Consider the following 27,805-nt stretch of genomic DNA (forward strand, 5'->3'; position numbering starts at 1 on the left):
TGAAGGATAACAACGCCAGAATCACGCGGTGGTACTTGGCCCTGCAGCCCTATGCCTTCAGGGTTGTCCACCGAGCAGGAAAGCTGCATCAAAACGCAGATTTTTTCTCTCGGGAAGGCATGGGGGTGTAGGATTTTCGAATGGACCGGTGGTGCCATTCTAAGGGGGAGGATATGTAACAGGGGAGATCTGTGCTGACTCGTCTGGCGTGTTCATAGTGCTGCAGGGAGAGGGCAGCAGCTCGTCAATATCCGCCTGTCAGGCATGGCGGTGACACGGAGAGGGGGGAGAGTGGGTGTGCGAACTTTCCTTCTCTCCGAGTGGCTGGGAGGCGGGTCTTGGGAGAATTGCTGACCCTATAAGTTTTATTCTGCTGTTCCCTCAGGTCTGCCCACGGAGATGTAACCGGCGTGCGGAAGCGCTGGAGGACAATTAGCCGGGAGGAAAAATCCCAGCAAGATAAAGAAATACTAAAAGACAGAAACCAAAGAACTAGCGGTAGCGGGGAGAACTCTTGGGCAGACCCCGATAAAGTGTATAGCAGGCTGAGGGAGCTGCTAGAGTAGGACGGAGACCCGGACCGTGCGGGTAGCGACGGTCGGGGTGAAGCTGCCGAGCGCAGCACTCTTTATTTTGTAGTTTTGTTTACTGTGTTTTGTTTTCCCTGTTCCTTTCGCCTTTTGATTAGTGTTTTGTTTTGTTTTAACCTCTGTACCCTGTACCGCTCTGGTATAGTTGTGGCTCTGTCGCTACCATAGCTGGTACGGCAAGCCACAGACAACAGCGCCCTCTGCGGGCTGAACCCAGAATCAGCTTCTAATAAAACTGGACACCTGTGCGGTGTTTTCAGACTCATCTCTCTGTGTCCTGTGTCAGTGAATTACCCACCACCCTTCCACACTCCCATATTTAATTTTTGAAATTGTTAGATATTGTAGTGATCCATGCAGTCATGTTTGTGAACTGTAATCCCCGCTGTCTATATGTGTTTACGTGTGAAATACGCCCCACTCTATTACGCTGCTGCTTTACCTTTTGTGTGTGTATTCCCATGTATGATGCAACCCACCTGCTTATTTGTCTTCACTGGTCTGTTATCATTGGTTGTTATCTGTTGATTGTCTGTGCCCATTGGTCATAGTGTGAGGCTGAGCTCTGTACCCTGATTTGCATAAAGGGGTGGAGCTAAGGCTATAAGATGGTGCTGCAGTGCCATTTTGTGTGTTGTTATTGGAATAAAGTGGTTGAATGCGGAGAAGTGGACAGAGCAGTGGATTCTGACGGGTGCGAGATAGCATACGAAAATAAAGAAGCATTGAACCAAAGCTTGCCTCTCCTGTTTTCTGCCTCCTGTTGAAATGCTACATTGGCATCAGAAACTGGATTTGGGATGAAACCACCAAGTGTCAAGCAGGAGCAGTTAGGAGATGCAGAGACGTACAATGAGCTGGAGCAGCTGAAGGAGCTCAAGAAGGAGCTCGGCCTGATGGAGGAACAGGCCAGGATCAGCGAGGAGAGACTCTGAAAGACGGTGGTCACTGGCAGCAGAGCGCATGGGGCCTGGCTAGGTCCCACAGGGCATCACGCCAGATATCTGGAGCCAGGAGAGACCGTCGGCTGATCAACCTGATGGCGGCAACCGTACACCAGGATGGCAGAGTGCGAAGCTGCCCAGCTTTGACGGCACCACAAGCTGGGAGGCCTTCCACGCTCAACTAACCATGTTGGGTAAGCTGTGCAAGTGGAGCGAGGGCGACAAGGTACACCAACTAATGGCAGCACTGAGAGGAGATGCCCAGATGGTGCTGCTGAACATGGCCGAGGAGGAGATGGGCAGCTACCACACCCTAGTGTCCACCCTCCAATGCCGGTTCGGCAGTACAGGAGAACAGGAGCTGCTAGGAGCCAGGTTCCAAGGCGAGAGCGGATGACAGGGGCGAATCTGGCTTGACTAGACACCAACTTGGAGAGGGAAGCCTGGTGGGCGTATACGGACGCTGCAGGCCGGGATCAAGAGGAGCAAGCCCGGTTCCAATTCACTAAAGCCGTGGGACCGGGTGAGCTCCGCAAGTACCTGTGCCTTGCCAAACCCCGGTTGCTCCTGTGGGAGATTGTGGCCATCTAACAAGCCATGCTGGGACAGTCCGGGCCACCAGCACCCACCAGTCCCCGTCTCTGCTGGGGATGCGTGCAGCCTTGCCACATCTGTTTCTATTGCCCTCGGCAGGAGCTGTGACCCAAGCCCAGTCAGCCACCGGCGGGAAACAAGAAAAGGCTGATGAAAAAGGTGAAACATCGGGCCGGGTCTTCAACCCCCACCAACTACCAGTGGGCCAGTCATTGTGGGGAGAACCAGTGTCAGGGCACATCTCCATCTAAACTGCCAGGTGGAGGACGTGCCCTGCACCGCACTGATCGATACTGGATCCATCGTCACCCTGGTCAGGCCTGACATCTTCCAGTGGGCCGGCAAGGCCAGTCGGGCTAAAGTGAAGCACGAAACACATTACATTTTGGCCTGATAGAGGCGTTTGATTTCGCAAATATCCCTCTTGAAAAATTGGACAACCAAAAGTTACGTAAATTCTTCAGACTGAGTGTAGCAAATGGTGGAGCGATTCCTTCATTAGCCCAGCTGAGACGTGAATGCCTACCTAATGTTGCCGAGTACCACAGCAGGAGATTATGGAATTGGTAAAACAGTCGACTAATGCCCAAGATCAGTATGTGTTACATATTTGTTTTGCAAGGCCTAAATGGTGAACATGCATCTGACATAGAAAGCTGTCATTGTAGATACACTTTACAAGAATGACAGCTGTAGCAAAGAAAAAGAAAAAAATATACAAGAGAAGAGTTAGGAAAAGCAGTAGAAGAGGTAAAGGCAGGAGGAAGTTTTGCATTCTGTAGCAAAGAAATATAGTATTCCCCACACTACTCTGCAGGACTACAAAAAGCAGAAATACTGCAACAAGCAGCACACTTACAGTGCTTTCACCACCTCTGATGAGGCAGCACTAATCAGTTACCTCTTATGGATGGCAGACCATCGCTTTCCACTCACTCACCAAGTCATAAAGTGTCTGGCCTTAAATATAATTCAGGCAAGTGGAAGACAAACCCTTGTGAATATAGAGAAGGGTCTGAGTGATAATTGGTGGTCACGCTTCAGGAAGCGCCACCCTGAAATTTCTTCAAGAATGCCAGACCACCTTGAAAGATCAAGAGTCCATGCTGGAACCACAGAAGCTATAGAAAGCTTCTTCAAAATGTATGAAGACCTGCTCATCAAATGCAATTTGCAGGGAAAACCAAATTTACTTTATACCTGTGATGAGACAGGACTTGGTGACAAACCCAAATCACGGGAGCGGGTGTTGTGTTCCAAGGGAAGGGAACATGTATACCAGCAGCAGACTACTACAAGGGATCACATCACAGTACACTGCAGCATTAGTACTTCTGGCCACTCAATCCCCCCTTCATTATTTTCCCTCGCACAGCATATCCAAGCACAGCATATGCTTTAGAAGGACCACCCAAGGCACTGTATGGTGTGTCAGCAAAGGGGTATGTGGATGGTGAGCTCTTCCAGAGATGGCTTCGCTATTTTGTGAAATATGCACCTGCTGAAAGGCCCCTAATTTTAATCCTGGATCAGCATGACACCCACATCTCCATGCAAGTGGTTGAAATTTGTAGGGATAGCCTCATTGAAATCCTCTGTCTCCCAGCACATATAACACACATACTGCAGCCACTTGACATCAGCGTGTTTGGGCCATTGAAGAAAGCATTTACTACCATTGCTTCTCGACTTGGTTAAGTTCGGGGGGATCTGGTGATTGGCAAGAGCCACTTTTCCTCCGTATTAAAACACGCCTACACACAGGCTGTGTCAGAAGAAAATATCAAGATGGGATTCTGCAAAGCTGGTATCCTCCCTTTAAATAAAAGTGCCATTGATAGCTGGTAAAGCGTGTTCCCTCCTTTACACCAGGAAACGATGCAGGACAGTAAAATGCAACTACAACAGCCAGTTTCCCATGGGCCATCATGTCCTACCAGTTTCCCCTGGGCCATGTCTGACCTGCCACATTATCACCCCAAATAATCCACTGTTCAAACAGGGTATAATCTCAGAGAATCTGGCAAACATCTTGGTGCCACCTTCCTTTGATCGCACCCAGGCAAAGAGAAGAAGACTGCCCCTGCCTGCATGAGTCACTACTGCCTATGACTATATGAAGATGCTAGAAGAAAAGGAGAATAAAGAAAAACAAAAAAAACAAAGAAGAAAAATAGAGAACAGGAGAAAAAGAGGAGAAGAGGGAAAAGGCAAATAAACCAAATAAAAGGAGAACAACAACAAGAATGCCAGTGCCAGTGCCAGAGAGCAGCAACAAAAATGGTACTGTGGATGGGAGGTGTCTGAGGAGGACCAAACACACTGTGCAACATGCAACAGAAGGCAGCCACCCGGGTGCAGAAGCAGCTCTGTACATTGGGCTCAGTGTGACTACTGCACTCTCTGCTTCCACATGTTATGTGCAGCTGTTGAAGAGCCACCTGAAGAAAAATGGCTGTGTCACAAATGCAGTCTAAGTGTTTAAAAGGGATTCAGCGACTTATGTAGTTATAGTTGTAGGAGTGGCTTAACTTAATTAGTTAACAGCTAAAACACAAAGTGCTCTTTTAGTTTGTTCAGTTTGTTCCCAACTGAAGTTTATTACATAAAATAAAAGACAAAAGTTTAGTTATTAATTAATGATTGTTCACTAAATGAACTATCATTAAATCATTTTTTTCTCACTTTATGAGTTCACTTATTTATTTTTTCCAATATATTATCTCGACATGATACTTATTATATCTGATAAAGTAAGGATGATTGCCCACTTTGCCAAACAGGTGAACACAGCAATAACGACCCATGATGTCACACGGAACACAAAGCCACAGCACTTGTAGTATTTTTTTTTATTTTTGAATCGCTCTTCCTGCGGTGATCAGATGCATGCCCCTGATCTCAAACCCGAGTGCATTAGAGGACATCTTGGAAATGCCTTTGAAAAAAACTCTAATTGCTTTTAAAGTATAAAAAGTTGTCAGGATGTTAACAATGAAAATAATAATACAGGTACATCATTTTAAACAGTTGGGGATGTATAACGCTATATTTTTCGGAACACCGCCACTTACTCTTTAAATTCTGAGGCCTATTTTGTCACCAAAGTAAAATAATTTGCGATGCAAGCAACTGTCAGTTATTTGTCCCTGGTACTGTCCTGAGGGAATGCTTTGTTAACTAGAGCTCGCCACCCCTTTCCCACTGCTAATAGGCAGAAGCTTGAGTTAGTGGACTGTGGGATGAGTCGACACAGGATAGGAAAATAGAAGCAGGAACACAAACTACACATTTTAGACACATGTTCCTAAAATTAGTATGAGGCATGGGAAAAGAATTGATATGAGTCACGGGGAAAGATTTGGTTTTGGAAAGGACAGGGTCAACGTGGCATGCATTTCTGACCAACAGGACATGTATTTACATAAATTACACTTTAAATATCACCCTGTACATCCTGACCACCCCTATATACTACCAACTGGATTTCTTGTTCACAGCCTCAGTTAACTCCCAGGTTCCACTCCCGATTCTCCATCTGACTCTAAGCTTTTACATTTGAAATGTTCCAGGACATTCAGGTGCCAAATGTCAAATCTTTGTAATTCTGTTCTGTGCTATTTGTAGTGTCCTTTACAAGCCACTCCACTTGCTGTATTTGTCCTTGCAAACCTTTTTTTTTTCAGCTGCACACCTATTTTTTTCCCCATGCCTCTCCACCTCCCCCCTTTTTTTTTTTACATTCCATGACTTTTTTCCAGTCACTGTGTTATTTTCCAGAAGCACCACTCTTTTTTCCCGCCACCATGTATTTTTTGTTGGCTATCCTACCCTTTTATCTTGTCATCATGCCTCGTATTACTGTCATTTTGCCTGTTTTCCAACCACTCTTCCTCTTTAACTTCAAATATTAAAAAAATATATTTTTGGATAAAAAGCAGCACACCATTTTAATTCGCACTGTAGAGGGTAATTGCTTCTCAATAACTTAAGTCTCCAATTAATTTCATGAATCTTCCTCTCCTTTCTCAAATGCCCAAACCGCTGCATTGAAAGAATCCAATCGCAACATAGGAGGGTTGTTGCTAGGAAGCTGATGTCACTGCCCTGTGACTTTTGCTAGTGTATTGCTTAAAAAAACACTTCAGAAAGTAGATATTTAATTTGCTTTGTGTTAGTGTGCTTTATTTTTAATTGTTCTGTATATTCTGAAATGAGAAATGCCGGTTGTGTGGAGTTTGCTTCTTAAACAACAGTTTATGTTTTGTGGTCCACAGTCCTTTTTTGATAGTGATTTTTAAATATTTATTATTCTAACAACCAATACAAATCTAAAAACTCTTCTTTCTAATATGTTGTAGCATTTCACATATACTTATATAGTGCTGTTTTTGCTTAGATCATTATTTGTCAGGCTTAACATGTTTTTTCTATCACAGCAGCTGATTCTGAAAATACTTCTAAAAGCTGAATTTCTGAAGTGAGGGGACCACTATGGTGTAAGTTCTGCAACTGTGACCATTATGAGTTAGCAAATGGAGAAATCTATTCAAAATCAAGTTTTACAGCTTGTAGCAATTCCCATGCTACATAATGTGGGTGTAAGTCTCACCCACCTGTCCCTTTAATTAGGGTCAGTAGCCTGGCCAGGTCAAAACTTCATTTCCCATAGTTCCTTGCAACCACCCTCTGTTCATCCTCTCTCCCCATTGGCTTATTCAGATTTCCACCCCTCCAATCTCAGAGCTCCTTAGTAGCCAGCAGTTGTATTAAAGCTGGCTAATCAGACCTGAGGGAGACTCCCTTTCTCAGAGGAATCCATTTAACTACAGCATTTTCTCTACTTAAATTTCAGTGAATCCATTAACATCTTTAGATAATTCCAGTGCATCCGTTTATTTTCTTTTGTCACTGCGCTTTGTCTAAACTGCTCTTTTTGTTTTCACTGTTACTTGTTTAAGTTTAGCTGTTTTTCTAGGTCTGTTTAGTGTTTGTTGTTTTATGTGTGACAGCCTCCATTTTTTCCTGATCCTCCTGATTTTTTCCAAACAACTGTTCACCATTCAACTCAACACTACCGGACAGTCTCAACCATTTCAACGTACTCAATGTTTTCAACCTTCTACAATCACCATCATTTCGGGACACTTTGCTGGACTGCTTTATTTGTGGGTGAGATCATTTCTTTTTTGTTTGGATTTTTTCTACTTTAATTTGATACTTTGTTTCCTGTATTTTTTGTTATTTTGTTACTTTGTATGGATTTCAATTACCCTGCTTTACTGGACTTGTTGGGCCTACCTGTCATTTTCCCACCATTGCCATAGAGTTTTTCGTCTGTATCTATTTATTTATCCTTGGTCTTTATCTGTGTGTGTTGTGTTTGTGAGTGTGGGTTTATTGGAGACCCTCCGGACACCATTCATTTCTACTTTGTGAATCTGTTTAGCCTTCTGTTTGTCCCTACATATTTATCTGTGCCATCTTATTTCTTACCTGTTACCTGCAATTATTTGAATTCCTTTCTTATCATTATTCATTTCATTCATTTGTTCATTTTTTCATTTGTTGACATTATTGTTCACAATAATAAACCGATTGTTCTTGAAATTGACACCTCTGACGTCCCTGCTTTTGCTGTCTGTCACTCTTGCTGACTTATTTAGCTATAGGAATAGGGCCAGTAGTTTATCCTTAGGGAGGACAGTGCAACTGCTTCTCAGTTGTGCAGAGTGATCGTTACAGAATTGGTGGCCCGTACGGGGACCCTTTGTGTCATTAAATTCAAATCTAAATTCATCAGTTTAAATTGTTGGGAACTTAATGTCAGAAATGGAAAATCAGACCTTGACTTCGCTAAACTTCTCTGAGATTGGAGATAGACCCCATGTGACTATCAGAGAGCCTATCACAGAGATAACAACCCGCATTAGTGACCTGTACATTACCCAGGAAGGGGCAGATCTTTCTGGAGGCGATGATGATGAAGGGAACCTTACTGACAGTGTTGTGATAGGGCAATTGACTGAGTACTGTTCCCATCTCACTGACCGTGTTGAGCAACTGGAAACACAGCTGTCTGAGTTACAGGAGAGCAGCATTAATCGTGAACAGGTCCTGCGAGGTTACATCGAAGGACGCTTCGCAGATATGGAGAATCGAAGGCAAGAGGCCCTTGACGAAATGGATAAGGAAGTGGTGAAGTGCCTGAAACGCCGCGATGTGCTGTGGGGAGAAGAGCTTAAGAAACTCTTCAAAAAGACCAGCACCCCTCGTCTGCCACTTTCTTTGCCGTCTCTCTCCTCTAGAAAGCAGTCTGCACCACAACAATTCTCCTTTGACGGTGGGTCTGCTGATTACCATGGCTCCAGAACTGAAGGGAGTCTTTCCCAAGCAAAGCTGCCCATTAAAATCAACTTCCCAGAGTTTGGCGGGGAGGCCAGCAGCGATGCCATTGATTTCCTGGACAAATGTGATGAATTCCTAGCGCTACGACCCATGACACCAAATCAGATCCTGGCAACCATGTCCAGTGTGCTGAAAGGCTCAGCAAAGAGCTGGTGGGTCGCGGAGCGCAAGGGAATCCAGTCCTGGGAACAGTTCAAGACTGTCTTCCGTCAAGCCTTTCTGCCATCTGACTTCCAGACCGAAGTGGAAGACCGACTCCGCTCCAGAGTCCAGCTGCCTGACGAGCGAATCCTTGACTTCGCCTACGACTATCGTGCCCTATGTCTGCGCTGGAAGCCAGACTTGGAGGAGTCTGAAGTGGTTCGACGGATTCTCAACAGCTGTAATCCCAAAATGGCAAGCTGTCTGAGGGGAACGGTGAAGACAGTGGCAGAACTGGTGCGCATCGGGACCCAGGTGGAGAGAGACAACGCTGCCCAGCGGGAATACTGGGTCAAGTCAAACTCCAGCAAAGCCTTTCAGGACAAGAAGAGCCATAAAGGAGCTACGAAGAAGCCGGCAGAGGTCAGCATGGTGAGAAGCCAGAAGAAGAAAAATATAGTTCCTGCTGCAAGCCTGACTCTGCTGATCGTGGATGTAGGCGTTCGAGGGCTCCAAGGGCCTGCAGTCCTGGACACTGGGAGCACCTTCACTCTAATGAGAGAGAGTCTCTGGAGGATGATTGCTCATCCAGGGGAAGAGCTGGAGTCTGCACAGGACCAGTATTTCATGCTGGCGGATGGACAGTCACACCAGGCCAAAGGTCAAGTTCGCCTCACTTACCTTCTCCACGGAGAGATCTGGTTTCTAGGCACATATATCCTACAGGATCATCACCTGACGTTTCCCCTGGTTCTAGGCTTGGATTTCCTGGAGAAAACTCATACCCAGATTGACATTGTCAATAGGCAGTATGGTGTCAAACATCAGAAGGATTTCTCCTACCATCCTTTTTTGCCACGGTATGAGGGGGAAGCTTCCTGGGACAGGTCCTTATCGAGTGTCAGCCTCTACTTCCATACATCTTGCCAGCCACCTACCACCTCTGATCCAAAGCCATGCCAACCGGCGAAGGTGACCATGACCATCACTTCAGCTGAACCATCTCCTGTCGAGCAACAACTCCAGAACCTCCAGCAAAAGTGGTCTTCAGTCTGCACTGATAAGTTGGGAATGACAACAGTCACCCGTCACTCCATCTCCACTGAGGACGAAGTCCCTGTTCGGGGTCGACTGTATAGAGTGTCTCCACTGAAGAAGGCTTTAATCAAGGAACACGTCCAAGACATGCTTCTGGACGGAGTTATAGAACCATCTAACTCCCCATGGTCCTCTCCAGTGGTGCTCACAGAGAAGAAAGATGGTGGTTACAGGTTCTGTGTGGACTACAGAAAGCTGAATGCAAAGACTGTCTTTGATGCATATCCCATGCCCCTCATTCATGACCTCCTGGAGTCCCTGAGTGGTGCTGCGGTATTCAGTTCCCTTGATCTACGCTCGGGTTACTGGCAAGTGGCGATGGACTCAGGAAGTAGAGCGAAGACTGCGTTTACCACACCCTTTGGTTTTTATCAATTTAATGTAATGCCATTTGGGTTAAAAAATGCTGCAGCCACTTTTCAACGGCTGATGGAGAGAGTGTTAGGAGACCTCCGAGGGAAGATCTGTTTCGTCTACATAGATGACATAATTGTCTATTCACCAAACTCGGCACAGCATCTTCAAGACCTCGAAGCTGTCTTCCACAAACTTCATCTGGCCCGTCTTACACTCAATCTCAAAAAATGCCACTTCTTTAAACACACTCTCCATTTCCTTGGTCATGTGGTTTCAGGTGAGGGTGTAGCTGCTGATCCCCTCAAGCTCCAAGCCATCCAGGAATATCCCATTCCTACCAACTTGAAGGAGGTTCAACGGTTCCTAGGTTTGGCAGGGTGGTACCACAAGTACATCCCCAGGTTTGCGGATATTGCTGCCCCACTTAACAACTTGAAAAAGAAAGATGTCCCCTGGAAATGGACAGGAGAGTGCCAGAAGAGTTTCAAACTCCTCCAAGAAGCTTTGATCAGTCCTCCAGTCCTCGCTCACCCGGACATCAACAAGACGTTCCGAGTCTTTACTGATGCCAGCGATATAGGACTAGGAGCGGTACTGACTCAGCTAGAAGGAGATGATGAGAAGGTAATAGCCTACGCCTCCAAATTACTGAACACTGCCGAAAAAAACTACTCCACATCTGAAAAGGAGTGTCTCGCTGTCGTGTGGGCAGTAGAAAAATGGCGGCATTATCTGGAGGGGATGGAGTTTGAGGTTGTCACTGACCACGCTGCACTCTCCTGGGCATTCAATAACCCAAAAACCTCTTCCAGACTGACCCGCTGGACTCTTCGCCTACAACAATTCACTTTTACCGTTATTTACAGGAAAGGTAGTCTGAATCTTGTACCTGATGCACTCTCTAGAGCTCCACTTGTACCACCTTCAACTCCTTCTGCGTCAGTGTGTGCTAGCAATGCCCCTGCGAGTAGCATGGATCTTCCCACCACCATGGACCAGATTGCGGCCGCTCAGTCCAAAGACCCAGCTATCTCTGACATCATCAATGACATTGCTTCCAATTCTGCCAATGATAACCGCATCTCCTTCATCCAACATCAGGGACTTGTGTATCGCCGGGTGCCCATTCCTAAACAGGGATTCCGATACCAGCTGGTTATTCCGGAACAGCTGACGGATTCCTTCCTCCACCACTACCATGACAACCCTTTGGGAGGTCACCTGGGCAGGATGAAGACCTTGTTGCGCATGCTGGAGGTTGCATGGTGGCCCTCCATCCGTAAAGATACATGGCGCCACATAAAGGAGTGTCAAACCTGCCAGAAGTACAAACCATCCAACACCAAACCTGCAGGTCAACTCCAGTCCACTACTGTGAAGGAGCCCGGAGAGATGCTGGGTCTGGACCTAATGGGACCTTTCCCAAGAAGTAAAAAAGGTAACACTTACATCCTGGTCATTGTTGATTACTTCACAAAGTGGGTTGAGCTGTTTCCATTGCGGGACAGTAAGACCACCAAAATTGTGAACATTTTGACGCAGGAAATATTCACTCGATGGGGAACACCGCAACACATTCTTTCAGACCGTGGACCTCAGTTCACGAGCCAGCTACTCGCAGAGGTGTGCAAGACCTGGGGAGTCGTACAAAAACTCACCACCAGCTACCACCCACAGACCAACCTGACAGAACGCGTGAACCGCACCTTAAAGACCATGGTTGCATCTTTCGTCGGGAAAAACCATCAGCTGTGGGATCAGTGGCTACCCGAGTTTCGTTTCGCCCTCAACACAGCCAAACATGAAACCACTGGCTTCTCTCCTGCAGTACTAGCGCTCGGAAGGACCATCAGAGGCCCATTGGACCGATTAATCGCTGTTGCTCCTGCTCCATCCACCGATCCCTACCAACTGCTAGATCGCCAGCAGCAGATTGCCGAAGAGGTGAGGGATCACGTTGCCAAAGCTCAGAAACGGCAAGCTCGGAATTACAATGCCCGGAGAGCACACTGTCAGTATGAAGAAGGTGAGTTAGTCTGGATAAGATCTCACCCCTTATCTGATGCCTCCGGAAAGTTTTCCGCAAAACTTGCCCCTAAATGGTTTGGGCCAGCTCTTGTAACCAAGAGACTTGGACCCAACAACTACAAAGTCAAGTGGGGGGAGCCAGATTATGTCAAAGAGGATACCGTCAATATTGTTAATTTAAAACGCTACTATGGCGTTCGTCCCTTGCACCTCCAGTGTGGGGGGGGGGAATATGTAGCAATTCCCATGCTACATAATGTGGGTGTAAGTCTCACCCACCTGTCCCTTTAATTAGGGTCAGTAGCCTGGCCAGGTCAAAACTTCATTTCCCATAGTTCCTTGCAACCACCCTCTGTTCATCCTCTCTCCCCATTGGCTTATTCAGATTTCCACCCCTCCAATCTCAGAGCTCCTTAGTAGCCAGCAGTTGTATTAAAGCTGGCTAATCAGACCTGAGGGAGACTCCCTTTCTCAGAGGAATCCATTTAACTACAGCATTTTCTCTACTTAAATTTCAGTGAATCCATTAACATCTTTAGATAATTCCAGTGCATCCGTTTATTTTCTTTTGTCACTGCGCTTTGTCTAAACTGCTCTTTTTGTTTTCACTGTTACTTGTTTAAGTTTAGCTGTTTTTCTAGGTCTGTTTAGTGTTTGTTGTTTTATGTGTGACAGCCTCCATTTTTTCCTGATCCTCCTGATTTTTTCCAAACAACTGTTCACCATTCAACTCAACACTACCGGACAGTCTCAACCATTTCAACGTACTCAATGTTTTCAACCTTCTACAATCACCATCATTTCGGGACACTTTGCTGGACTGCTTTATTTGTGGGTGAGATCATTTCTTTTTTGTTTGGATTTTTTCTACTTTAATTTGATACTTTGTTTCCTGTATTTTTTGTTATTTTGTTACTTTGTATGGATTTCAATTACCCTGCTTTACTGGACTTGTTGGGCCTACCTGTCATTTTCCCACCATTGCCATAGAGTTTTTCGTCTGTATCTATTTATTTATCCTTGGTCTTTATCTGTGTGTGTTGTGTTTGTGAGTGTGGGTTTATTGGAGACCCTCCGGACACCATTCATTTCTACTTTGTGAATCTGTTTAGCCTTCTGTTTGTCCCTACATATTTATCTGTGCCATCTTATTTCTTACCTGTTACCTGCAATTATTTGAATTCCTTTCTTATCATTATTCATTTCATTCATTTGTTCATTTTTTCATTTGTTGACATTATTGTTCACAATAATAAACCGATTGTTCTTGAAATTGACACCTCTGACGTCCCTGCTTTTGCTGTCTGTCACTCTTGCTGACTTATTTAGCTATAGGAATAGGGCCAGTAGTTTATCCTTAGGGAGGACAGTGCAACTGCTTCTCAGTTGTGCAGAGTGATCGTTACAAGCTCCTAGTGGTCTTTTTACCACCTCACTTCAGTGATTCAGCTTTAGACCCAGAGGCTGAAAAAAGACCCATTTCCTGGGATGGTTAGTATGTTTGGTAAACAACGATCTAAGCAGCAGCAATAAAGAATGATAGAGCACACTCATACTAGTATATTAAATAAGTAAGAAATTAAATATTCTGATTAGATCAAATGTTCCTTTAAATACAGGGTCATTTTAAAGTCAGGTGACCAATGCCCTAGGGTGACCGCCTGAACCTAATTGGATGGGACAGTCCCTAAATATAAACACAGACACAGAGCTAAGACTGTTTAGTAACAATGCTGGAGCACAACTTTGCACACGAGAATGGGAAGAAGCTTTTCATTTCACACTTCAACGATTATGACAGGACTTGATTGTTTCCTGCATCTACACATAATACAACGCGCCCTGTACAGAGCGTTGACAAAAAGTGTTTGGAAATCACACATTTGGAATTTATGTTAAACGTCTACTTTTCCCACTGGTTAAAGACCAGATGAATAATATATCTGTGCTGGAGGTTTTTTAATACCATTATAACCCACATTAACCTCCCTAAAAACAAAAAGGAATTACTCAGTGGAACTGTAACCCGCCTTCAAAAGAAAATGATACTTCTTTATTTCTAATAGTTCTTTAATCTGTTGAACAGACTAAAACTAATTTAGCTTTGGAGCAGTAAGTATTGCAGCTGTGCTTTATTCATTTAAATTAGTATGTGCTGAACAGAACAAAAAAGTTTCTAATGACAGTGACCAGGCAGCATTGCTGAAGTTTGACTGCTAGTTTCAACACAAGTGACAGGGCGCCAGAAAACATTGAAATCATGCACATCAAATATCCTGTTGGAAGTGCATTTCATTTTCTTTTCATCAGTGCAGCATAGACTTCGCCAGCTTATAGTGAGCTGTAATGTACTAATACAACTGCCTAATATGTCATTGGAAAAATCATCATGTACATTTGACACCAGGTTTAAAGATTACACAAATAGCATTTTAAATACAATACACTTTCCCACTTCAGTATTCTCCATTAGCATAATCACACCTCATAGGCAACTGGTCCAGAACTCGCAATGCAGTAATAATTTGCTTACATGCTGAATACTGTATTAGACAAAGAATTGCATTCCATCTGATTCCATTTGTGTGAAAGATGTAAAACCGTATGCTTAGCAAAAGGTCACGAGTCTGCTAAGAGTTGCCTTCACTGTGTGTCAGGTAGCTAGTCCTATCACAGCGTCTATCCACTAGTGTTGGATATGATCAAGGAAAGAGTGCCATAGGAAATAACACATAAAATACTGGATTTCTAATCTCACCACAAAAATACTTTACCTTTAGTCGCCACTTTTTTTTTTTTTTTACATTTGTAGGGAAATGATATACACCAAAAAAAAAAAATTGGCAGTTGAAGCTTTGTTCTGACATTGGTGTGAGGACACAGTTCATCATGAACCTTTCTCGTTTCCTCTCCCTTCAGAGCTCAATGAAAGAAGTCCATTCATTCAATTCTCTGGGTACTTTCGTAAAAAAAAAAAAACAATCTAGCGCATAATACCACATCATCACAAGCACTGGAATCCTGAGTAAACCAAAAGATTGGAGAGCTGACTGCGTATAACAAATATAGTACAATATTCCTCTGTTAAAAAGTTAAAATAGTTTCTAAATTGTACAATCAGGCTTTGTCATTTGCAGTCAAAACATGTGATATACCTTTTTTTTTTGGCTTTAATTCAGAAGAAACTATTTGGGTCTGATTAAATAACGTGATATTCAAATAGGGTCCAACACCAAATGGGAAAATGTTTCCCAAACAAGCCCCAAGTGCCCATTTTCAGTCCACACGTCAATGACTATGGCATGCCTTCATAGTGCTGGCTGGTCTTAATCATATATTCCCAAAATGTTAGCCTTTTACAGACTCCTATTTTGTTCACACAGAGCCAGCTGCTCTGTTTACAGCTAGCAGGGTGAGCAATCAACACCTGCCTTTCACAGCAGGTGCCAATTAGGATTTGTATGGGGAGAAAAACAGTTACTAAAGTTTACATCAGAACAACATCCAGATGGTCAAATCCCATTGGTGTGTTTATTATTCACATTGTAAGCCAAAAATCAATTACATGTGAATTAAATTGAGACCTGCATTATACCCATATTTTAATATGCTGTAAGCGCATTATACTTGGAAGTTGTGATTTTTTTTATAGGGAAGGGTTAAAAATAAAACATTCTATTGAAAATAAATTTTAGAAGCAAAGTCCAGTCAGTAGACTATTTAATTTGCTAAAATTTCTTCAGTGTTTGACTGTATTGGATGAGGAGTGGTTGACAGATGGCAGAGATCATGGCTACTAGGCCTAAGAGCGGTTGACGGACATGCCCTCTGGATCTGTGAGTTGTGTTGTGTGGCAGTTGTGAAGACAAACAGATAACTTTAATACAAGAAGAGGCTGTCCCATGGAGTGGGGGATGGAGGTTTTTTAAAGAAGAAATCCTCTTGTGATAAAGCAGGATTAACCCTGTTGGTGGGGCCTTCATAAATCTTCCTCTTGACAGGAAGTTCCTGGCGATGCAGGTTGGAGGGCGTACAAAAGAATCAAAAGATCCAGGATGTGAAGTCTCTGTACTGTACATGTGAGGATTGCCTCAGGGACTCTATAATAATATTAACAATAGCCAAGATTGCAAGGCATGGCTTAAGTTCACTCTGTTTGCGTTCTGCTGTCTTAAATAATGGCTTTTTGTCAATTTCACCGTGCCAGTAACCTCAGCTTTCGTAATGGGATCATTTTTCTAATGGCATGGGCTCCATTTATTTCACAGTAGTGGATTTTACTTTGTTTTTTTAACTTTATAAATAATGTATTTCAAGCATCATTATAGCATACATATTGTATGACATATGCTATTACAAAAAAAAAGTGAGGTTCACTTGTTGAGGAGACAGCATTGTCTTCAGGAGCAGTATAACTAGTTTTTAAATTAAAATGAGTAAGATCCTTGGACTGTGGTCACTAGTACACATGACAAAGCCACAGGATAATTGGATCTGAAAGTCACAAACAGTAGGCCTCCATAAATGATGCTACATTCATAGCACAATTAATAACAACATGGACTTCACTCTGGTGCATTCTTAGTTTGTGTTGTTCGCATGCCCGGAGTGGGGGTGTCATCTCCGCCAGGTCCACCAGAGGTTTCCTCCCATTACTTACTCCCTTACTAACCCTCTCATCTGCTGTCTTGCTTTTCCTAGCTGGTGTATATGTGTGCTGGCATGTGGCCCTTTCCTAGTCACGGTGCAGTTCTGCGGGGAAAATGAGGCTCTCTCTCTCCCGGCCTCGGGGCTGGACTCAACATCCTCTGCCGATGCATCTCAGGTTCTTCCACAGTGTCAGAGGGGACCTCCAGCCACAACCATTCTTTCGCAGCTCATTCACTTTGCCTCGCCTGCCAGCTCTATCCTAATCCTACTCTTACTCTGCCCAGGCTCGGTTCCTCACCTTGCTCCGACCTTCTACACATTTCTTTTTTCCCGGGTACCTGCCTGTACCCGGCCTTAGAAGCTGAGCTTCACCTCGACCACAAGGGCAACTCCTAGTGACAGGCACCTGACTACTTTTCTTTTCCAGGTTCTCCAACCATACTCAAGAGCCTTTCTGTCCCCAACACCGAGTGGAGGGCACTCTTCCCTATCCTGTGTGTTTTCCAGTTCTCAAACTGTACTCAAGAACGCCTGTTCCCTCATGGGTAGAGTCAGTCTTCCAGACTGACTGAGAACGCTTCTCCAGTCCTCCGAGAGTGAGGGTCTGTCCTTTCTCCTAACACTCCCTAATAAAAGCCCCTCAGCCCTTGCAAGCACCCTGTGAATGATAGTTTGAGTGACAAGGCATCCAGTCACTCAGCAGATTACAAAGCATTGAGCCTGCTGCATACATTTACCAACATTTAACTGTAAATTCAGGATCTGCACAGGCTAGATTATCCCAAATTACTTTATATTTTTAAAGAGGCATTGGCTAACCTAGCCTATTTTAGATATGTCTACGGCAGGCAACTACAACTAAACTTTGCTTGAGGAACCTCAAAAGATTTTGAAAATGGTTCATGTGCATTTCATTTACCATGTCATTGTACCGTTTCAGTGACAATCTTTTCTATTTGCCTTGAGACTTACCCAAACTTATTTATTTGTGTATTATTCATTCACTTTAATAATGTAACTCTGTTTGTCTGGTAGCACAATGATCTGGTCGGTTGCTGTTTCCAGGACTAGCACTTTGGTTTATATGATGACATAATTATTTGTTTGCATTTGGAAGTTTGAGTTGACTCCTAAATATATCACACTAACAGACTGCAGTGATAGTTGAAGCAAGACTGTACAAACCTGTGCACATCAGCTAGTATCGTTTGACTTGCGTATTTGCGACAGTACATATTTGATCTTCTTCATTTACGCACAGTACACTTCATGAACTCCTAAAACAGAAGCCTATCCGCATATCCCAGTGCACTTTGTTTGGTCACTGAGCTGTCAAATTTTATGGATATTATATGGAATTTTATATGGACATTTAATACATGTCTTCATGCAAAAAAAGTGTTATTCATTTTGTAATAGCATTATTTTCCTCTGCAGTGGTCATTTCCTGTTGATAATTGATCTGTTCTTTCATTAACCCTTTGCGGTCCATTTATTCAGGCGCGTCAGGTCCAATTTATTTTCACACACGCAGTTTATTTTAGACGCGCTGTTTAAAAGTATTTTTTTTCACAGTAAAACAGGTTTAAAAGGCACTGCATATCCACACGACACTCAGGACTGCATATCCAGCCCCGTCCCACCTCTTGTTCGTTGTATTTTTCACATACCTCTTCACAGTGCATACCGATAAATCATCTCCTGATCACTTGTTTTATCACCAAACTCCTCAATAATGCGATCCAAGTCTTTATTTTATTACTATAACATCTAAAAAAAGCTCTGCAAATGTCTGTGATGTTCTTTGAGCGCTGGATGTGGAAGCAGCTATCTTGTTTGTTTATGTCCGTGTTATCTCTGTGGTGCCGGGGCTATATGTGTATTGCTCAGCTCTGCCCCCTTTGTTTTATTGGCTTCTCTCGGTTCCTATCGGTCTCACTTGGCCATTGAATGGTTTTCTCGGCTTTTTCTGGAGAAAAAACAACTAGAGACCTGTGTTTTATGTCTTCAGGGAAAATTGTAATGTCGGACCTGGTCTGACACAGGACCGCAAAGGGTTAAGTGTCCCATCTCTCTAGTTGTATTCTTCTTAAAACGTTATTATTTAAGTCATGTGTGCTATGCTGCCTAACGTTTTAAAATATTTTATTATTTGAATGTTATAATCAAGCAGCAGTGTGGAGTAGTGTTTAGGGCTGTGGACTCTTGACCAGAGGGTCGTGGGTTCAGTCCCAGGTAGGGGACACTGCTGCTGTACCTTTGAGCAAGGTACTTTACCTAGATTGCTCCAATAAAAACCCAACTGTATAAATGGGTAATTGTATGCAAAAATAATGTGAGATCTTGTAACAATTGTAAGTTGCCCTGGATAAGGGCGTCTGCTAAGAAATAAATAATAATCAGGATCAGGAAAAATCAGGAACAATTTCAGACCCTACATGTAAATTGGAATGTTATGGTGAAAGTATTTATTTTTTTATGCCACGTTTTTTCTTAGATAACAAGAATTATGCAACACTATTTTTAACAGTAAAATTTCTCAATTGTGGTAAAAAAGATCAAATCAGAACTTTGAACTAGAATGTGTTTTTACTTGTACCTTTTGCCTTAATAAGGCAATAACATTTCTGCAAAACATTTTACAACACAGCTGTTTACACAAAAGGTTTATGTGATTTAAAAAAAATATGAGTTTTTTCAAAGGAGAAATAATTGATTTTAATAGTTTTTTTTTATCAATACTTTGTTTCACAATGATCTATAAAAAATATGTGGACAGCTTTTCCAGACTTTATATATTTCATGTATAAAAATAGTGCCTCTTTAATGTTTGCTTGTTTTAAAGTGGCGTTCATTCATTGTTTTTTCATGATAGCCCACAGATTTACCATTTAAGGCAGGTGACTGGGAAGGCCATGGTAGCAATATTCCTTGAGTAGATTCAATGAAATTCTCTGTCAACCATCAGACAGCATTTTTTCTGGGACTTAACGTAACAGCCAATCACGTTTCTAAGTTTGCATATCCTACGATTTCATTGGCTACTGCGAATGTTAATCAACTGAAAACAAAAACTTTTCTACACATGGAGGGGATTAGTTATTAGCTGTGGGTTGTATTTTATGTATCTATTTGTTTGCTACAAGCCTAATATATTTGAACATATACAAATACCCTAGCTTAAACCTCCTTCATGAATTTAAAATATGAAGACAAAAAAATAATAATAATAATAATAACTTGAAGTAAATGTAGTATTGCTACGTGAACGAATAAAATGCAAAATAACACACTTTATTCCTTAAGTGTCATTAGGAGACTCTATTATTAGAAATGTATTTACGCGTGGATACACCCATAAAGAAATTGCAAGACTCACTGAAGCTATTACGAAGAAAAGGTATACACTATACTTATGATATGCTTTTTTTTTTGTAATGGCTTCAGTGAGTTTTGAAATTTCTTTATGGGTGTATCCATGCTTTCTGATGGTTGACAGAGAATTTCATTGACAGAGGTTTTCCGTGACTCGAAATTCGAGTGATGGCGGACACAAAATACAAATGATACCTGATACAAATAACGGCTGACATATAAAAACACATGAGGGATGACAGAAAAAATGATTGAGAAATGACGACTGATCGCCAAACTAAATGATCCATGACAAAGAAATTCCTGATATCTGACGCTGAGACGTGAGAAATGACATTGTCCTAATATGGACACCGTACAAAATGTTTCCAAGAAGCACCATCTTATGTGAATGTGACTAGTGTAAATTCAGGGATGAAGACACTTTGACATGGCATTGATATATCAGCAGCGTGTATAAAACTCCTTCAACAGTGCTTGATCTATTGGCCATTTATAATACATATCCAGTAGTTGACAACTTGGCAAAACCTATTATTAATTTAGACTTGTATATAGACTTTCCAAAGTAAAGGTTAAAGGCTGTTGAATTGTCAGTATTGTCTCAGACAAGTCTTCTAAAATGGAAGTTGACAGAGTAATTTATCAGTTGTGCATGAGCATGTCACTGCATGTAGTCAACGCTGCCATCCACTGTAGAGCTGCTGGACACCCTATGCACAGCCCAGCCTTTTGTGACTGAAGCCTAGTCGGGCCTAATAGCATTGTGTCTAAGGCACGAGAGAAGATGAAAAAGAAATCTCCCTCCTTGGATTCAGAAAATCTGATATATTTAATGGTTCGATTCCAATTCAATGCTACTTGATCTCGTCTGATTTAGTTTTCACAGCTTTTCAGGGTTTTGCTTTGTCAGGCAATGAAGAAATACATCTTAGCAGCATTAACTTAGTGTAAATTAATTGCATTTTATGTATTTTACAAACATACCAGTGGAAAGACTCTACATTAAATCTGTGTTTTGATTGTTTTTATTCTTTAACTTATATGTATTCAAACTTAAACAACAACAGCAGTCTGCTAAGTTTTCAGTTGATCAATTTCTAGTGATTGTTGAGTATCCGGATCCTGATTCTCCTTGGATATAGTTTGCTGTTTATGAATCCTCTGTACTGGAACCAACGACAGACTGATCAACCATCTAAATACAGTCCTAGCAGACCCCCCCCCCCCCCCCACAGTTCAGGGGCCAGCCCCCCTGCTGCAGCTTTCCCGCCACCACTCTGTTACAATATATTAAACCATACTGTTCATACAAACTATTTGAAATTCCTGTTAGATTTTCATTAAAAATTATAGTTCCCTCTGTACTTATTTTCCTCTGTACTTATTTTCTCCTAGTTCATAGTGAAATACATAATTTAATGAAATATTATTTTATTGAACACATTTGTTTGACATACTATTTATTTGCACCAGTTAGCCAACACATTGGCATCTTGTAAAATAACAAACAACAGTACTTAGGTATTGGGGATAATTGTTCTTATCCACTTATCATGTGCTCTTAATGGACTTTACTCATATAAGCTAATATTTTTACTAGAAGTAAACTGCTCTTAGTCGAACTCGCTCGTAAATGTAATTCTTACTGCATTCTTTACTCTTTTTGTGATTTTCTGCACTTTGATATTTTGTAAGGTGGTACTTTGTATTGCAATATTTTGTTATAACTGTAAGTCGCCCTGGATAAGGGCATCTGTTAAGAAATAGATAATAAATAATAATAATAATAATAATAATAATAATAATAATAATAATATGAACTTATGTAATTACCACATATCTATGGCAGAGGTACTATTCTTAATCAGAAAAAATGGCATTTGTACTAAAAAATGGTTTGTCTAGACATGTTATGTCCCGGATCAAGTCCTAAAAAGTATGTCAATCAATATGTCAAAATTGTCTGTAGTCCAAAATAGCTCAAAATGATGCAGCGCAGAGTCTGCCTTGTTAGTCTTTTTTACTTTGTGGGAAAATGTTTCAATGGTATTCATTCTCATCTTTAAAGAGCTTTCCATCTGAATATCAGCTGCCAAACTATGTGGTGTCCTGTGGAGTAAGAGGATGAGGACATGGTTTGCAATGGAGCTTAGCTGCGCATATACTTCCTACCAATGACACGAAACATCCATCATCTGTAAGATCAGCCGAGATAAATGAATACGGAACTATAAAATCAAACAATAGAGGGATTATCTGCTAGGGTGTTTTAATGTTACCAGTACTTACATTTCCTTCATTTGTTTCTGACAAGTGGAAAACAGTCTTACTCAATTCAAGGTGTTTATTTGAACTTCTGTAGTTTACACTCCTTTTTTTTTAAAAGGAGTGGCTTGTAAAAAGTACAACAGAACAAAAATAATACCACTGTGATAAGATGTAACTGATGTTTTGGTGTTCTCAGCAGTGTTAACATGAAATAATTGCACTCAGTTATCATTTTTGCCTCTCACAATCCACTTCTAAAACTCAACCAGCCTTTGTCACTCTCTGTATTGTAATCCACCACCTGCTTACTTGAGAGAAAGACTGCGACTCCCAGAATCCCTTGCAACATTTGTTTTATCCTTCTCACACATTTGTGCAAGTAAAAGTTTGTATAAGTAAGAAAAAAGACAAGGATGGTGTATTTGTAATGATTCATAAGGCAATTCATATAAAATTCTTGATGATCCATAAATCTGTTTCTGACCCTAAATTAATTTTTTTTTCCCTCTCAGACTACAGATTCCTTTTCTTTTTAGGTCTGTTTCTAGAGCACTTACACAGGTTTTTCCAATGCCTAAGGATTTTAATGACGCTGCGTGTACGTGGCTAACAGATTTGTCCTGCGTGTTTGCAATAGGTTATAGAAAAGTTCAGTTTGTGTTACTGTAGCATGTGGCAGCAAACAGCCAGGTGTGTACAAAATGTACAATTAGTATGTAACAATATACCAATGTATTTTTAGATTATTTTGGATCAGTCGTTGCAGCTTCAACAAAAGTATACTGCAAACCCACATGGTATTCTGGGTTTTTAAATGTATTTTACATTTGACGTTCTGTCATAAAAATACTGATTTTCATTTTAAAAAACTTGTTTTGTGGATGAAATATGTTACACAAGGTACTAATAATATAGCATATTAAAAATAGATTCAGCAGCTTTCTTTAAGTAAAAAAATGGTGAACACTTGAGTTTTCTAAAATGTACTTTAAGCATGACTGAAATTAGGCTCTTGGTCTTGCTAGAAAGAATAAACATCATATCTCAAGCTTGACATCTTTTAGTAGTAAAATTGACATATGTGGAGAAGTGAAGCACAGTCACAGTGTTTTTACAGCTGTAGTGCATTGACTGAAGGGTTGTGTTACACACAGTTTGTGATAGGAAGCAAATGTTTATAAAACAACTAAGGAGACAGGTCTTTAACCTGCACCTTTTGAGTTTCTTTGTAAAATATATACTTCTAGTAAAAGAAAAAAAGAAAGTAGCTTACATGTATCTGCTATGTAGTAACTGTGGCTACTCCTGTACAGTGTGTCAGGATAAAAAGTACAGCAAGGTTTGGTATGACATGTTTTATTTTCTTCACATTTGTTACTCAAATGTTGCAAACACCACAGTGTTTTGAGTAATATAATCACATTGTAAAAATATTATATCCCCATGACTATACCAGGCCTCTGTGACTTTATAAGGAAATGCCCCAAAGCTGTCCACATTTACTGTACTTACAGAAACGTCATTTTTTAAGGGTCACTCCATAAACTGAATGTTTGTTTTAGTGGGGCATGCTTCTCTAGAGCAATCATTGTCACATTCCTGTGTTGAAGAGCATTTTTACAAAAAAACAGCAATGTGGTATTTGCCTTCCAAAACTTGTTCTAACAATTGGTCTCACTGATCTATGAAGAGCATGTGTAACAAACAACATACAAGAGATATTTCTTTGACCTAGTATGGTACCAAACACATGTTTTTTTAAAATGAAAATGCATGTTTGCTATAACAGGTGCTTCATTTAAAACTATGCATATAAATAGAGGATGGAAGTCCAATTTTAAGGAGTTATTTCCTAACCTCATATATAGTCATCATAGTCGTCCTACAGTTTTAATTCTAATGGTACAGCGTGGCCTGATCTCTCACAATTGCTGGCAGGGAACATGTTCACACCTTGACATTAATTTTCTGTCCACTTGGCCAATTGTCAGATAGGCTGGTTTCTTCATAGATAGGCTGCTGGGATAGGCTGCTGGGATTTCTACACAGTTGTAGTGAAGGGTAGGGCACATGTAGTTCCCTTCACAGCACAGAAAAGATATTTACTTTGCCAAAATGCAGTGGAATGTGTGGTCCGGAACTGGGAAAATAATAGGATTGTGCAGAAGAAGCCAAGATCTGGGAGGCCTGTGAATGTTAGCAAACACGTGTCACTGGATAATAATTTAGAATGTGAAGAAAAATCCCAAGATTAATGCTACACATATCACAAAGGAGATGAAAATATAAGGCAGTGCTGATTTATCTGCACATCTGCAATCTAATGGGTTCGTAGCCATGTGATGTGACAAGCATTTGAAACAAAACAGGACATCAGAACTTTACGAAAGTTAAAAAAAAAGACTATTATAAAATGATATTATGGGATGGTGAAATAACATTTGTATTCTCAAAGAAAGTCCAATAAACCGTCTCCATACCTCTTCCCTTTTCGGTTTTATATTGCCCAGTTCCACTTTACTGGATACCTGTCTTTCTTCAGCAACTCAAAAAAACAGATCCACTGGTATCACCAACCCCCCCAACCCCCCAACCTGCCAGACAGACACTTCAAAAACCAGAGCAAGTGAGACAGCGAAGCATAACAAATTACACATTTACCATGTCAGTGAGTTAGAAACATGTGGCTAGTGAGGCAGTCTTTATGCAATACATCATGCTCAGTGGGAGCTCATTCCCCATTTTAATTTTGACATGTTGTCTACATTCTTCCTATGTTCAACAGAAGTGAATATAATGTGGGCCGCTCACCAGGTACATCACAGTTCAGAAGATTATAATTTAACCACTGCCCTGAGACAGTCATTAACGCAGCAGTATGCATCATGGGTAAGTGTTTGGTGATGAATGTTGTGTACATGTGTACCTGCAAACCATAGGTATAATCACTTTGGCTGTAGTTGGGTCAGAATATATTTTAGCTCCAGCTGACAGTTTTAGTTATCCCATTATCCCTTTTCTGCTTCCTGCAGTATTCTCAGTCACATTTATATCAGGCAGGCAAAAGAAAAATGTGGTATGATTTCTGTTAACTATCTTTAAAATATGTATGACATTATTAATTTCCCAGGCAATTAGTCTTTAATAAAATATTGCAACATGCTCACTTAAATGGCTTATGGGTTCTGCACAGTTACATATTGCAATCATTCATAAGGAGGCTTGGTGGTCCAGTGGTTAAAGAAAAGCGCTTGATACCAGGAGGTCCCCGGTTCAAATCCCACCTCAACCACTGACTCACTTTGTGTGACCCTGAGCAAGTCACTTAACCTCCTTGTGCTCCGTCCTTCAGATAAGACATAAAACCAAGGTCCTATTGTAAGGGACTCTACAGCAGCAGCAGTTGTGATGCATCATTCTCCCCTAGTCTCTGTAAGTTGCTTTGGATAAAAGCATCTAGTAAATGACTAATTATCATTTTTATATTTTCAAGCTGTTCTACCTACCAATGGCATTGTTGGTGCCTCCATCTGTGTTTGCTGTTCATTTACAGTTCAACCTGCTCTACCAATTCTGGATTCACACTGAGGTATTAGTTTGATCTATATTTATCAGTTTTAAGATTTCCTTTCATAATTTATGTTTTATTTTTTTTTAGAAAACTCAGGAAAAGTTAAATAAAATAATGACAGAGGTGTGTTCCATTATTTGTTGATTTTACCAGACTAAACCCAGTAATACGTCTTTAACAATGCTGTAATAACACGATAGACAGGATAGTTTACAAAAATACAAAATGTAGTACAATAAGAACAATAATACAATACAATAATATGCGTTTGCTCATTCAAGTTGCCACTATCATGTTTTTGTCATGACTTTAATGACTTTTGAAATGGTGCAAACTGTTTCTCTGGATTTGAGCAGGGTATCAGCTGTACAGTTTTTTTTATTAAATAATTTTTTACACTTTTATTAATAATTTTTAAAAAAGTATATCTAGTATTGATTATGTATAATAGCTGAAAATAGCAGATTGCTGCTAAGTCAAGAAACTGTGCAATCTTTATATCAAATTTCACCAAGGGTTATCCACCAAATACACCATTCTTTTGTGAATTCAAATCTCATCATGTCTCCCAAATGTAACCTGGGAGCTTACTGGTAATGTCTATCAAACCAAATGCACACCAGTGCAGTGAGTGGCTTCTTGCTTCACAATGCTCCTGATAAGCATTATGAAGCACGGGGAATATCAATATAACCTTGATTTGCTATTAAAAGTACAGTCACTATTTTACCGAGGGAGCTATACTGCAAATTGAAACGATCAGTATAGTGAACCCAAGGAAATGTATTCTTCTGTTCTGACTGTGTCTGCTGGGGCTTCTTAGAAAGACGACTCCCTCAGCTGTGCTTACGCAGTGAAACGCTTTTATGGTTTGCTGGCGTTGAGTCAAAACCTGTATTTAATAAAAAAAATTAATGAGACTTTATAAAAAATTGCACAGAGAAGCACAATGTATTATATAGGCAGCAGTGTGGAGCAGTGGTTAGGGCTCTGGACTCTTGACCGGAGGGTCGTGGGTTCAGTCCCAGGTGGGGGACACTGCTGCTGTACCCTTGAGACCCTTGAGATTGCTCCAGTAAAAACCCAACTGTATAAATGGGTAATTGTATGTAACAATAATGTGATATCGTGTAACAATTGCCTGGATAAGGGCGTCTCCTAAGAAAGAAATAAATACATTATATATATATATATATATATATATATATATATATATATATATATATATATATGCATGTCTCCAACCAGGTCTGCTGATATATATATATATATATATATATATATATATATATATATATATATATATATATATATATATATATATATCAGATTTAAAGTTTTGGGAGGTTCAGAATGAAAAATCTCCTGTCGCCTTTTTGATGCTCTTAGTAAAATACATCATAATAATTTGAAAAGAACTCAGATTTTATTTGATGTTAAATGTGTAATTGGCATAAAATCAACCTAGTAAATCTAAGTTAAAAATATAGTAATGCATGTCTAGTTCCATGATAAAAACTTGGCTGTGACTGAACTCTTGCATGGAAAGTTTCCTCTGAAATCAAAACTTGAGTCAGGTCAAACTTTTTCACATCGCCCCAGTATTTCAAAACAGAAACTTCACTGTATATAGCTTTTGAAAAACTTAAATCTTTATTTCAATTGTAGCTCCTGTTTGAACAATAGGGAAAGGCATAATACACAAGACACAAGACACAAGACACTTAATTAGTATTCAATTAGTACATCACATTTATATATATTGAACATATTTCAGC

The 27,805-nt window shown here is 41.0% G+C and overlaps 1 protein-coding gene across 1 annotated transcript in view; it reads left to right on the forward strand.

Annotated features, from left to right (window-relative positions):
• LOC117400687 (alkylglycerol monooxygenase-like) overlaps window positions 1-27,805 on the forward strand; it is a 74,320-nt gene that overhangs the window by 15,650 nt on the left and 30,865 nt on the right. The window contains exons 4-5 of the mRNA XM_034000963.3: window positions 25,242-25,345; window positions 25,950-26,045. Of these exons, the coding sequence (XP_033856854.1) occupies window positions 25,242-25,345; window positions 25,950-26,045 (200 nt within the window). The remainder of the gene's footprint in view (window positions 1-25,241; window positions 25,346-25,949; window positions 26,046-27,805) is intronic.

This window comes from Acipenser ruthenus, chromosome 4 (assembly GCF_902713425.1).
Source record: "Acipenser ruthenus chromosome 4, fAciRut3.2 maternal haplotype, whole genome shotgun sequence".
NCBI lineage: Eukaryota > Metazoa > Chordata > Actinopteri > Acipenseriformes > Acipenseridae > Acipenser > Acipenser ruthenus.